This window comes from Neopsephotus bourkii, unplaced genomic scaffold (genome assembly GCF_033783945.1).
Source record: "Neopsephotus bourkii isolate Nb327-2 ecotype Australia unplaced genomic scaffold, CSIRO-AGI_Nbou_v1 NB_1825, whole genome shotgun sequence".
In the NCBI taxonomy this organism is placed as follows: domain Eukaryota; kingdom Metazoa; phylum Chordata; class Aves; order Psittaciformes; family Psittacidae; genus Neopsephotus; species Neopsephotus bourkii.
The window spans coordinates 3585778-3600805 of NW_026902298.1; the positions used below are offsets into that span (position 1 = coordinate 3585778).

Genomic DNA, 15028 nt, shown 5'->3' on the forward strand with positions numbered 1-15028 from the left:
AGGCTGCTCAGCATGGTGCCATACAGGGATGAGCTGCTTGCCAAGAAAAGGTACTGCCCCATTCTTCCAAAATCTCTCCCGGCAGCTCTGCTGCTCATCAGCAGTGCAGGTCCTGGGCTGTGATACCATATTCCTCCATCAGCATCCATTAGGGTTTGTCTGTTCAGTTAGCCTGTCATCCACAGCTCTTTTCGTATTTCAGTCAGATCACTTGCACTGCACTTAGCCTGCCCCTTCAAATGCCTCTGAATGTATTTATTATGACAGTCAGAAGTTTGATAGCATTTAATAATATTTCTTATGAGCAGATTCTGTTTACAGATCCCACAGTCCTGTCTGCAGTGTAAGGTCAGCCTCTTGCTCTTTGCACTGAGGCATGAAAGGAAAAAGCTAGATTTGACTGAGATAGCAAATTCCTTACTGTGGTGTAAATAAAACCTTCTGCATACTCAATGTACCTCTCCAAATGTCAAAATCCAGTGACTGTCAGGACTTAATACATAGGACACATTTTGACAGCTTATTATTTGGTGGGGAAAAGTGAAATCAACTTACCTGTTTCTGAACTATTTATGTTCTAGAAAATTGTGGTATTTTCAGCATGGTCATCAAACCAGAATAAAACTGGTCTGTTTGCAACCTCAGGTGGTCACTGAGTCCAACCCCTGCCCTGAGGGTGCCATTTGTACCTTCCTCCTCTCTCAAAGATTTGTCTAATCTCTACTTAAAGGTATTTCGTGTTCTTCCCAAACAGCCCACTCCAGTATTTCACTCTTATCATTAGAAATGGTCAAACTGCTGCAGTTTAAACCTGGTTTTATTTCTTCTTCTATCAGTGTATATGTTCACTGGATTTCTTGTCTTCATCTTCACCAAGCAGAACCTTCAGTCACACCTGCCCTGGTCTCAGCAATACTGTCTGTGCTAGTGGTTCGCCAGGACAGATCTGGGTGTACCAGTGCAGAGAAAAGGGTGATAATCTCAGATGAATCTCTGCTTCTCTAATTAGAAAGTTTGGATATATATTAGATTATGTATCCCCTCTCTTTGCCTATCAAGGGCATTATGCTTCACTGATTTACTAGGCTTAAGTTTTCTGTGCATAAAGTCTCACCACTTTTAGGGAGAAACTGTTTTGTAGTCCATATTCAGGAAGTTTTACACATATTTAGTGCATTTTGAATAACTTCTAAAGATCATTGACACAATGAATGGATTTGCTAAAGTGATTGGTGCTGAGGAAATAGTAGAAGAAAATCCACAATCCAAGTGTGTTCAAAAACCTGCCTCTTTGTCATGGACCTAGCTGCTGGTTTGGGGAAGCCTGGTAAAGCAGTTGGTTACATTGCACTGGCAGAAACAGTAGATTCCCTGATGTGCCCCAATGTTGTAAAATATTAGCTGATTTTACATATATATATATATATACATATATATTTTTCAGTGTATATATATATATGAATTTGCTGTCTCCTAAATTAATATTTCTTCACCTCAAAAATCCCACAGCTCTTCCTTTCCTCATGGTCAAGAGCATCAACCTACTAAAAGAGATGTTATGAATCATGCACAGACTGTAGAGGGAGCCTGGGGTCACTACCTCTGCACCTACAAAGTAAACGTTGCGAACTAGATGTAGTGAACCCCATTTCTCTGAACCTTAACTGGGTGCATCCTCTAAGAAACACATCAACCATTTCAAGACATGGTTATGGCCCTTCACTACTTCACAAGGCTAAAGCGTGTCAAGGATTTACAGTCCTTATCTGCTTTATCTTAATCAGCCATGATAGTGTAAACTTTAAGAACCACAGGGCCTTATTCAAACTGTGCAGTTTAAAACTCTAACATAGACATCTCAGCCACTTTTGGACTATTCTTTGCACTAGTGGTTGCAGTGAATAAACTAGGAACTTGTGATATTCTGAATATACTCTTCCATTACTACATTGCCAAGTATACAATATAAATGCTTGGATAGGTTACGTTGGTTAGGCTAGGTTAGGTTAGGTTAGGTTAGGTTAGGTTAGGTTAGGTTAGGTTAGGTTAGGTTAATTTAGGCAAAGCTATCTAGAAATACATAGGGGTAAACCCTCTACTCAGCCAAGCATGCATCTCCTGCAATGCCAATAGGAATAACACTGTTGCTGTGGAAATAGTGCAGACTCCTGAACTTCTTTTCATGTATAGCTACAGGTGAGAAAATGAGAGACAAGAAAAAAATCCCCTGCTACTCAGAACTCAGCTTTATATAGAAAATCACTCTGCATGTCATCTATTGCTAGAGTTGTGAATCAGTATTTTACTGTACACTCCCCCGTCTCAGACAGATTGAAATTCACTTTGCTGTAAGCAAAGAATGAGAACAATTTTTCATGTGTGCAACATAAAATAAGCTTTGGAAATCATTCATGTCGTAAAATGTCTGTGTTTACATCTCCATTACTAATTGGCATAAATCTTCCACAAAACCATTGTTTCTACGGTGTTGGAATTTAGTTGTAACTATTCAGAAGTCATTCAAGAATGCTTCCTCTGTGATAAAATGGGAATTAATGGCAAGGATAAAGAAGTAATGTGAAATCATGCTGCAAGAATTTCTCACTAATTCATTCTTAAATGCAGATCCTTATAAGAAGTCAAAAAGAAGCTGGTGGACATTACTGAAAGCAAATTGCTGAGCAGCAGTTTTCTCCTTTGCCCAGGGGCACAGCATTAGGTCTGTTTGGCAAAGGGCGTGAGTAGGTCTGAGGATACTCTCCAGAACTTCAGTGTTAAATTGCCCAGCACAGGGAGGAGAAACAAATTGCTTCTCTCCATCTGACTTTGTTCCTGTCTTGTTTCTGGTGTTCTCTCTGTTGGATTTAAGTTCTTGCAAAGGCTGCAAGACCTAGGAATGAGGATAGCATAAGGTGATATTGAAGAACCAGATCTCAGCATCATTCCTGCCCATGCAGCTTTCATCTTGGAGGAGACTCATTTGTCCATCTGCCCTTGTTCTTTCATGCATTTTCACATCCTCTGTAGTCCTGTCTTCACATTTCATGATGGTTGGAGCTGGTGCCAGCCACTGGCTACGCTTCTGGTTTGACCTGAGCCCATATTCTTGGGCTGCCCTGACCGTTCCCCTTGAGCTGAACACATTCTGCTCAGCACTTCTGCAAGGTGCATTAGAAATACTGCTGTTATCAGCAACTAGTTCATTCATGTGCTGAAGTAATCAAATGAAATTCAGATGATAAAACAGCATATAGACAGGAAAATTTAACTGTACAGTGTCTTGATGCTCCAGGATATATCGAGGCATTCCACAAAGACATGCAGTAATTTGATACTAGTGCCTGTTAGGCCCAGGTCACAGACAATAGTAACACAAAACAAGTGAGTCTTCAGTTCTATTTTATGCTACAGTAGTAGTGTTGACTCTAGCAAGGAAATGGCATGCCTTAAGGAACTTGGGTTTTTTGGGTTATTTCTGCCTATTGGCAGCTGCCAGTCAAAGAAAATACTGATGGAGTATTTTCTTCAGTTAATGAGCTATTTAAATACATGTATTTCATAGATTTTCCAGTTTCTTTAGCCAGATAATTGTGTGGAGTTTATTTATAATATTGATTCTTAGGTGGCCATAATGTCAGGGATTGTAATATCAGTGTTTCCATCCCCCAGCAAGTGTGTACCATCCCTGCTTAAGTAAGAGAAATGCTTAAGAGAATCACTGACGTAAAGGTATGTAGTGCAATGTGTAAATTGGTCAAAGATTAAGACAGTGAAAGTTTGCTAGCACAGGTAGGATGCCAAAGTCTATAGATGAGATTTAGCTGCTTTCCTCCTAAGCTGTTCCAGCAGAAATTTGTGCTGAGTTTAACTTCATGTGTGTGTTATTTTTATAGCTCATTGTCTAATATCCTGAATTAAATGGTAGGAATTTTTCATGTGTGTATAGCTGATGCCATAGTTACTTGGCTCTTCTAAAAAAGTGGATGGGAAAAAAGCATGTATAGTGTTGGCAATAGAATTTGCCAAAGAACTAGAACAGAACAAAGTTTTCTTTTAGTAAGAGTTGACACAAAGCTCCAGAAGAGTGGAGTTAAGCATTAGCACTCATCAAGATGACGCAGTCTCACGTCTTTATTTCTGGCTCATTCAAATTCAAGCAGTTCAGTTATGATCAACTTAGTGACTCACAGGCCCCGTTTGGGACATGATAAGGAACTACCAACCTTGGTCAATGCCAAAGACCATTTAATTTGATATCCTGCCTGTGAGACCGGTAGCACGAGATGCGTTACCGGGAGATGTAGGAACTTCACCTCCTACACAAACCTCACACCAGTCTCTTAGAGACTGACTTTGTTTCTGTTCACCCATGCCTTTCGTTTTCAAAATTTTAGCTGTAAGTCCTAAACAAATCAATGTTTTAAATGAAAACCATGACCCAGGTGTGATTCACCTGAGCCAGACCTGTGCCATGACTCAGCCTGCTACACCAGTCAGCAGTGAGCACAAACACTCTTAACTTGAAAGGACAGTTCTAGGGAAGTCTGCTCCAGTTATCTTTCACTGAATAGTTTGAAAACATGTAGGCTTTGTAAATCTTTCTCCAATGCTGCTTCACAAAATAAGTGTAAGATCTTTATACATCTTATTCTTGGTCTATTCCACACAGTCATTTACACTTGCACAAGTCAAGTGCACAGCACTTTTTTGCACAAATAAATGATTCCACAAAAAGCAGTGATGAAGGAGAATGGGTTTTTTAACACCACAGATAGCTAAAACCTTCTGCAGCTTTATTTATTAGTGAGAGTAATTCAAAAGATTGCACAAAGGAGACCCAAACCCTCAGTTTCATTTGTAAATCTGAAGAAGCACCAGCAGTCAACTGGGAATCAGAGTTAAGAAAAGGATATGATATCTGACCAAAACTGGGGCTTGAAGATCAAGCAGATAGAGGTCCTACATTGTACACAGTAGAAAAGACTGTGGGTCTGGTCTGATGATGTGACAGTCCCAAAACTTTGCCAAGTGAGCACCAGTGTTCCACTTATCTTTGAGGCTCTTTTGTCAGTGTTGCACTAAGGATGCTGAGACAGGTTCATGTGTGTCCCCATGCTGGATCCTAGCTGGATCTGAGAGCATCTCATCACAGAAACACAAACATTAGAGCTGGGAAAGGCTTACTCTTTAGCTCTTTTCCCTTCACCGCCCCATTCTCTCCCAGTACTGCAGTGTTACTCCCCACAGTACTTAAGAACAGCAGATTTGTTTTAAATGTGAAAATGATCTAGGCTTTGCACTTCCCTTGGGGCAGATTATTCTACATCCAAATTGATTTCACTGTCAAGAAGCTTTGCCCTTTCTTGTTTTCACACTATTAATTTCAGTGTTGCTGCTTGAACAAATCTTTCCCACCCTCTTTGTGTACAACCTTCAGATACTTGTCAATGACCTTGGCTGTCACATACACAAGGTTTTTATAGAGGTGTTTCAATCCTGCTGACAGTGATGCAGTGTAAATGAGCACAGATGAGTACTCCCTACATACCTTGCATCCAGTTAAATACATGTATGAAGAATTGGAAATACTGCTTTTACCTGCTTTCTTTTAAGTCTTTCTGTTCCCCTGGTATTTTGTGTTGCTTTAAACTGTTGTTTTGTTAGGAATTAAAATGGAGCTGCTGGCTGACAAGTGGCATTAAGTCGGTCTTAAAAACAGATTAGCAAAAGTTCATACTTGTGAATACTAAGCAACACTGCCCTTGTCTGTAGAAGCTAGACAGTGACAGCATGGAGTTTGTCATCAGGCTTGTACTTCATTTTGGATCTAAGATTCCAATCTCCCTGCAGCTTCATGGGAAAACTAAGCAAGCAGAGTTATCTTCATCTGAGCTTCTCACCCAGTTTGTTCTCACCAGAACAGATCACGGTGCAGAAATTCAGTAATGAATGACTGTAGCCCAAGCCTTCCTTTCTTACTCCCTAAATATTTGCAGAATCTAAGAAAATCGAAGGTTGAACAGAACAGGGACATTCTTCCCCCTGCATCTCATAAAAAGCCATAGAGAAGTTGGCAAGTGTTGCTTGCCAGCATGTAACTGTGTGGCCAGACTGAGAATGAAAGATATACTGCGTGGTCACTGTATATTGTAACTAGGCTTACAGTTGCCACTAACAGCTTCTTATCTTCTGTATGTCTCTAAGGACATCAGTAAGAGCTTTCTGTTTGTGTGAACCCTGTCCATGGCCAAGTTTATGGTTACAGCAAGAAAGCAAAAATGGCTCAGCAGCCTTGGCTTTCTTCTTAACTTGCTCAAGCCACTTAACTTCAGTATACTTCATCTCCCTTAATAAATTACTATGGCCTCAGTGATAGTGAGGTCTCATAGTGCCTACCAGGTTGCAGTGATGACTTAGTCCCCCCAAAGTGCCTGTAAAGAGGACATTGCTGTGGTCCTGGTACTGCAGATGGGAAAATGAGGCAGAAAATCCCAAAGTGCAGTTTGACCCATGTTCCGCTGACCATGCTGCCATGGTAACTGCAAAACAGCTTCTCACAGAAAGCAAATGTACTAACATGGATGCTCTTCAGAAGTTTGCTGTTTCTTCAGAAACTTCATCATGCAGTTGGAATTGCTATGTGGAAACCCCCCTAAAAAAGCAAAGAGGTGATAGAAAACTTTGAAATAATAGAATCACAGAATGGTTTGGGTTGGAAAGGACCTTAAGGTCATTCAGTTCCAACCGCCCTGCCATGGGCAGGGACACCTCACACTAAACCATGTTGCCCAAGGCTCTGTCCAACCTGGCCTTAAACACTGCCAGGGATGGAGCATTTGCAGCTTCCCTGGGCAACCCATTCCAGCGTCTCACCACCCTAACAGTAAAGAACTTCCTCCTTATATCCAATCTAAACCTCTCCCGTTTAAATTTTAACCCATTACCCCTTGTCCTATCTCTACAGTCCTTAATGAAGAGTCCCTTTCCAGCATCCCTATAGGCCCCCTTCAAATACTGGAAGGCTGCTATGAGGTCTCCAGGCAGCCTTCTCTTCTCCAGGCTGAACAGCCCCAACTTTCTCAGCCTATCTTCATATGGGAGGTGCTCCAGTCCCCTGATCATCCTCGTGGCCTCCTCTGGACTTGTTCCAACAGTTCCATGTCCTTTTTATGTTGAGGACACCAGAACTGCACACAATACTCCAAGTGAGGTCTCACGAGAGCAAAAGGGCAGGATCACCTCCTTTGACCTTCTGGTCACACTCCTTTTGATGCAGCCCAGGATACGGTTGGCTTTCTGGGCTGCAAGCGCACACTGAAGCCGGCTCATGTTCATTTTCTCATCGACCAGCACCCCCAAGTCCTTCTCCACAGGGCTGCTCTGAATCTCTTCTCTGCCCAGCCTGTAGCTGTGCCTGGGATTGCTCCCACCCAGGTGTAGGACCTTGCACTTGGCATGGTTAAACTTCATGAGGTTGGCATCAGCCCACCTCACAAGCGTGTCAAGGTCCCTCTGGATGGCATTCCTTCCCTCCAGCGTATCAACCGAACCACACAGCTTGGTGTCATCGGCAAACTTGCTGAGGGCGCACTCAATCCCACTGTCCATGTCAGCGATGAAGATGTTAAACAAGACCAGTCCCAACACTGATCCCTGAGGGACACCACTCATTACAGGTCTCCAGCCGGACATTGAGCCATTGACCACAACTCTTTGTGTGCGGCCATCCAGCCAGTTCTTTATCCACCGAGTGGTCCATTCATCAAATTGATGTCTCTCCAATTTAGAGACAAGGATGTCGTGTGGGACAGTGTCGAATGCTTTACACAAGTCCAGGTAGATGACATCAACTGCTCTACCGCTGTCCATCAGTTCTGTAGCCCCATCATAAAAGGCCACCAAATTGGTCAGGCAGGATTTCCCCTTAGTGAAGCCATGCTGGCTGTCACCAAGCACCTTGTTGATTTTCTTGTGCCTTAGCATGCCTTCCAGGAGAATCTGCTCCAAGATTTTGCCAGGCACAGAGGTGAGACTGACTCATCTGTAATTCTCCAGTTCATCCATTTTCCCCTTTTTGAAAATGGGGGTTATATTTCCCTTTTTCTAGTCATCGGAAGCTTCACCTGACTGCCACGATTTTTCAAATATGATGGAAATGAGAAAAAACACTATGTTACAGTCCCAAACTTTTCTTCCTGGTAACAGTGCGACTTTTCAGTGTAATGGGAGAGATCTAACATGTACAGATTTAACAGTGTTTGAGTGCCCAAACCTCTATTAAAGTCAGTGTTCAAACAGAGTAAAAGAATGTCTGTAATATAGAAAGTATGAATTAAATGAATGAAAGTGTGAATTAAATATAGAGAAAAGGATTGCAGGGACATAATGTCAATGATAAATTTTGTAGATTTTTGTAGAAATGTGCATAAGTGAAAGCTTTTCATTTAATTTAGGTCAAAACAAGGTATTAAAGAATAAAAGAGCCAGTGTAGATGAGGAGTAAAATGAACGAAATTATATATGCTGCTTGAGCAATCTCAGAATAAGACTCACATGGATAAATCTATAACAAAAATGAGGCTAAAGCTTAGCTCAAACCTTCCTAAAAATAGGTGGTAAATTAAATTCACCTACTCCCTGTCTAAAAGAATTTCACAGCCAGTGCTCTGGAACAGCTTTTTCCCAAGTGATCCCCAAACACTGGTTCCCAGCTCATGACTGTGGATTAACGTCGGTTGAATGAAACAGAAAAAGCATTCCCAACATATTTAGAAGTTTAATGGCTTTTAGAAGTCGTAGTTGCTTTTAGAGCTTTTAGAGCATCAAAAGAAATCTTGCCCAACATAGGCTCTTCTGCAAGTGTAAAGAGGACAACTGCTGTCAAGAGCACATCTGCACTAAAGAGTATGTATCAGCTAAAATTGGGAAGAAGCTCCAAGTAAACAATATGGCTTGCAGTATGGTACAACTATCACATTACTGATACACTCTTCTTTGTGAAGTTTACCACTATAAAGCAAATTTTGAAATTGGACTGTTTATTCAATGTTACATAAAGAATTCCTCCGTAAAAATGCTATCCGATTAGCTGATTAGGAACATCCATATGGCTGCTGCACACAGGGAAAAGCATTTAGGTTACAGAAATGATGTTGGCACAAAAAAATACCAAAGGGAGTTCTTAAGAAGAAGAAACACACAGTGTCTTCATGTCTGTCACAACCAGGGAAGTGGAAGCCATGTGTAAGCCAGACTTACATAACTGGGGACATCTGGGGATGTTTGGTCAAACAAGAGTGCATATCAAATTTTTCTTGGCTTCTTCAAAACACAGGCTATACCTAAGTAGGAACAAAAAAGGATTCAAGCCAGGACATCGGTGAAAGCTTTTCTCACCTTTTTTACTGAGAAAACTCTTTTTCTTGTCACAGTTGAGATGTTGTGAAGAATGACCCTCACTGCCCAGTTACCAAACAGCACTTGAAAATTTCATTTGCTTTTTAGTCTTAGGCACTTGTCTATTCAAAGTCCTTTCTAATGCCAGTTCCTAGGTTAGGGGTAGTCTGTGTGAACTGATGCCAATGAGGTATAAAAGTAATGTATTGTACAGGTTTTTCACTGCAATCTAAATGCCCAAGTTAGTTGCCATTACAGGGTTTTACAGTATTCATGGCAAAGAAATGGTAACTTATACAGGAACGCATTTTCAGGCACTTCTTTGTTGGTTTTCAGGAACTCTGCCTTCATAAAGACTGTTGAATCAAGCCTAAGCTTGGTATCACAATTTCAATCCCAGTTGCATGCAACTTTTGCATTGGGCTGAGAAATGTAGGCAAATATCTCTCTCTTATTAGGCCAGGTTAGATGGGGCTTTGAACAACCTGGTCTAGTGGAAGGCATCCCTGCTTGTGGCAGGGGGCTGGAACTGGATGAGCTTTAAGCTCCCTTCCAGCCCAAACCAGTCTGTGTTTATATGATGTACCTACAGCTATTTCATTCCACCAACAGAACAAAATCTGGAATTACACTGTGCCCAATAAAAATACGGCTTGCTCTGTATGAGTCTCCCTCTCCCCTCTTTGCCAGCTTTCTTATCTCGTTATATACATTGCAGATACATATTGCAGTATCAGTAAGAAGCATTTTGCTGGGTGCCTCTGCAGGATTTCATATCCTTAAAGCAGAGACCACTAGCCTGAGTCTAATCACATTTATATTGGATACAAAACCAAAATCAAGGCTCCTTACTTTGGTTCTTGTAAAGCAACGTGCACTTAATGTACAAGCAGATAAACACTTGGTAAGCCCATTTAGTTAATGCCAAGGACTGATTATTTCTAGAAGCTTTCAGGATCAGACCAATTTCAGTGGTTTATATTTTACTATTTCTTTGTTATGTTAAATATAAACCCTCTGATTACACTATGATAGTACATATGGTCATTAACATGAATATACACGTTGATTAATCTACAGAAATATTAGCACATGCATAAACATTTGCTTATGTCTATTAATAAACTAAGAGTCCACTCTATTTTAGGAACAAGGAGTTTTACTAGTGTAAATGCAGTGACACAGTTGGACATAATAGTAACCTGCTATGAACTGCCAGATTTTGATTGTCTAAATGGAGTGGAATGATATCTTATTAAAAAGACAACCCAGTACTAGAAATTGCAAAAGGAGAAAAGGTTTTATAGTACTGCAATATATCAGTTTAATTTGGTATATACTGTTAAATCATGCATAAGATTATGCTTTTCTGGTGAAAATGGACTTTATGAAGTTTTTGCTCTAGACTGTTGGGGGGAATGGAAAAGAATCTTATAAGTGTTATTTATTGTATAATCTCTGTGAAGCACAGAATGTGTATTTATCAATTTGATAACATGCTCCTTAATACCAAAGTGAAATGGAATTTGGTAATGAAGTTATTATCATTTTAAAATCCCTTTGTTTTTTGAAGTGTTATTGTGTATATATTGTTTTTTCCTTTTAAATTATATTGATATAGTATTGCAATGTCAAATTCAGATGAATCGTGATAAACATTTTCACAATGGGAAATGTTGACATGCTACATTCCTTTCTTTGGAAAACTAAAAGAAATGGTCACAGAAAACACATTTTAATTTAATTATATCCTTTAGGTCATTAAAATGATGTAACATGCATGTCAGTCCTCTTTTCATCCATAGATTACTTTAAAACTTCATGTGCATTTCTTTCTCTGGCTTTCTTTCATATTTGCTTTGTTTTCAAATTGCATGCTGTCTGGATTATTTGTGCATGACCTCCACATTAATTTCACATTGAATGTTTACATACTCTGAGAGATTTTCATGGATCATTTCTTCAATGTGTGCAATTTTTTTTTTGTTCCTTTTCTTTTTCAGTTACTGAACTTTTTAAATGCTTGAAATGTAAAAGTGGCATGAAACTTTTGTGACACAAGTAGACAACTGGTTTAATAGAGACTTTCAGGACCTAACTTCATGTCTTTCAGAAATACATATTCTAAACCACATTTTATGCTGTGCTTCCAAAATGTAAGAAAATAAACGATGTTCTGAATTTGGAGTTCAGAATTGGAGCCAAATACTGGTTCTATTTCATTTGAGTAATGACAAACACATGAGACTGGTCCTTTAAAAAGTCAAGATGGTCTCTGCTCTCCTGGAGGTGATTGCTTGTAAGGTCATGTCTGGGCATTACATATGTTCAGTATAGGAAACAGTGTAGGACATTGCTTGAAGGACAGCGTAGATCACTTAGTGTAAGCACTATCTACAGCTCTCAATTGACTGTAACAGGGACCTTAACTCCTCATTTAGTATCTAAAATAAATGCCTCAAGTAGGCATACCCTGCTTTTACATAGCACCATGAGGCTTAGTGGCTATCTGTAAAGTCAAAGGTTTTATCATGTAAAAAACCCGAATTTCTTCCATATTAATTCCCCGTTTGAAGAATTCAAGCAATACATATTGCTCAGCATGCACTGAAATACTGCTTATCAGCAGAATTCCATCTCTAAATCACATAAAACTAAAAGCATATCCAGAGGAACCAAATGAATAAATATATGTGTATAAAATAATGTTATTTTTAAAAGTTATGAGAGAAAAAAAGCATTAAAAGACACTTAAGAAGTTGTCAATTAAGAGGCCAAATGAAACACTGTGAAATCAGAAGCAGTTACCAAAAAAAAAAAAGGTTTGATTTTAATTGGCAGAGGGCTGAATTCATGTAGCTACTACAAGCAAATCAAAAGAGCCCACTTTCCTCTTTACAGCCTATTCTTTTTCAGCCAGTTAATTAATCCTGTGCACAGTCTGCAATGATTAAAGATGAGTGGCTTGATCTCAAAGCATGCTGAGCCATCTGTAGTCCTTCATCTGAACAAGCCAGACACAATAGTTTCCAAATGAGGAGACTAAGGTCATACTTTGAGACCTCTGTAATCAAATCAATCGAGTCTCCAGAGGCTTTGCCTTCAACCTGCAGACCTGACCACAACCACCTCTGATTCTTTGCAGCTGCTTGGTTTGGACTGATTTGAGTCACTACAGTTCTCTCCACTTTTACAAACTAGTTGTTTTGTCAGCATGAGTGTGACAACAATTAGACGTCCCTGTTTTTGCCCCATGCCTTTTCTCCTTCACAGTCATTCAATGACAAGCGTAAAAAGAACTTCATCTTTTCACGAAAATTCCCATTCTACAAGAGCAAGGAGCAGAGTGAGCAGGAAACAAGTGATCCAGAACGTAAGTAAACTCTTGGAGACGATGTCACATGCAGCAGCACAAAAAATGGGTGACACGCATGATACCAGTATCCCACACATCTAGGCATATAAGTGTCGTAGGCAGGCAGGACAGGTATTACTACTGTGACCAATGTGTGATTGCAGTTTGGATCCAGCTGGTCCTTCCATCCCTGGAAACATCATTTTCAGAGGAATAAGACAGTGACCTTAAATTTTGGAAGATCAAATGTGGCTTCTCAAAGTTGCTGTGGCACATGTCATAATCCAAATTTGTCTCTGATTAAATATTCCCAGATAAGAACTGTTTCAAAATAATGCTTTCTTTCACAATACTAAATTATCACTGTTTAAAAGGTCTGCTCTAATCTGTTTTGCCTTTGACATTCACCAAGTTGAATGCCACAGACAGCTTCACTGAAAGTTTAACAATTAAATGAAGCAACCATGCTAACAGCTTAAAGAATTAAATCAGATCTTGGAATGTCTACCTCACCAGGCATTTACTGCTTGCTTAAATTGTATAGAGAACCAGCATTATTAAAAACATAGTTCCAAGCCAAATGCTAACTTTTTTCCACAATAATTCCCTCCTAAATTTATCATGTGAGGATCATTTCTGGAACTGTATTTATCTGGTTATTCCTTCTTCCTCCATAGCTCCAAGAGCCATGTATCATGGTCACTGCCTCTTTCATTGGCTGCATTCCCATAGAACGTGGGTCTAAAGTTGTTTCAGAAAGAAAAAGCAGGGATCCAGATTGCTCAATCAACATGGTCAGTCATGGTAGTATCCATTTCAACTCCACTGACTTCTTCCTTCCTCTTCTGCGGCTGTTCTTCCTTTCTCATTGCTCTCTCTGGGGACTTCCGTGCAGGACATCCCCGGATTAGGTGACGACGGTTATGGAACAAAGACTCTGAGTAAGTTCCCAGGAATGGTCACTGTAAATCTCTTTTTGTTTTGTTTTGTTTTGGCTTCTGTTCCTTCTCTGAGGACCCTCCACTCCTAGCATGCACAAGATAAAAGAGTTTTATTTGTTACCCAGCTGTGAATGCATTAAAGATGTTTCAATCATTTTGTTCTGCATGATGATATTAAATAACATACAGTGTATCGAGCAGACACTTCCACTTCTTTTGTAATAACACCTTTTGTTTCTGACAGTATGTTATTGTTCCCATCATGGCAGTTCTGTAGAGCAGCATACCTAGAACTCGTTTTGCTGCCTAGACTGTTCTTTCCAGCAACAACCCCTCCCTCTCCATCTAAACAGAAAGCTAAACATTTTAACTCGATCACATCCTGAGGAGATCAATAGAAAATCAGTCTCTGCTGTTGCTTCTGCATTTTCAGCTTTTTGCATGGGAGTGTTTGTTACTTTGCTGGATTTTAGATTAGTGTTTGTTATTAATGGAAGAAGTCGTTTGCAGGCTAGAGAAGACCATGCTTTCACCAAAGCTAATTTTGGATACATTTTACCATTACCAACCTATTCTCTGTCATACAACCTTAATCCATTTCTTTTTCTGATGCAGCAATCCTGTCTCAAGACGTGGCATTTCAGTAACATGTTAGATAACTATCCAGAAACAATTTTGCTTCCTCAAAAGTTAGACCAGAAAACTTGTATAGAGTGAAATATTTGCAGCTGATTTCTATATAATGAACTACATTATATTCTGTATCCAGAGCTAAATCATTTAAACAAAATGCCTCTTGCATGTGTTTGGCTGCTTCTTCGTCTTTTCTTATTCTTTTTCTTGAGCACCAAATAATTGGAGCAAAATGTGTGTGAATGCTAACATTGCATTGCCTACTGTTTTATATGTGCTTTTTAATTACAGGAATGCACATCCATGCACACAGTTTTAAAGATTATTCTGTTTCTGACTCATTTGTTGAAGGGACATTTTAATGGTTTACCTTTAAGCCATCCAGTAGGTGACAATTTAAAGATGAAAGCTTCATCTCTTGTATGGAGAATAGTTCTACCAGACAAGTTTTGTCAGTGATAGACAGCAAATGTCACTGCCACCTGAATTTTAAACATGCAGTTACTTTAGGTGTCATGGTAGCTCATTAGCAACAAATGCAGATCGTTCCTGTAAAGAGAATACTTTTGATCTGATAACTCTCCTGAATATCTGTGTGCTTACAAAGACAAATCTCCATAACATCCACCATTTGAAAGGAGAGAACTGAAATCTGCAAATTGCTGAGGGAAAAGTAGCACAGAGGTATTATACAGCTCTAGTT

At 39.7% G+C, this 15028-nt stretch overlaps 1 protein-coding gene across 39 annotated transcripts in view; it reads left to right on the forward strand.

The window, feature by feature from the left end:
• The window catches only part of DLG2 (discs large MAGUK scaffold protein 2), a 1002605-nt gene that overhangs the window by 965023 nt on the left and 22554 nt on the right, over positions 1-15028 (forward strand). For 29 of the 39 annotated variants that reach the window (XM_061343348.1, XM_061343335.1, XM_061343334.1 and 26 more), the window contains one exon: positions 12670-12769. In XM_061343348.1, coding sequence (XP_061199332.1) covers positions 12670-12769 — 100 coding nt within the window. Of the gene's footprint in view, positions 1-12669; positions 12770-13646; positions 13693-15028 lie in introns of all 39 variants that reach the window. The other 10 variants (XM_061343338.1, XM_061343350.1, XM_061343351.1 and 7 more) reach the window with 1 other exon arrangement.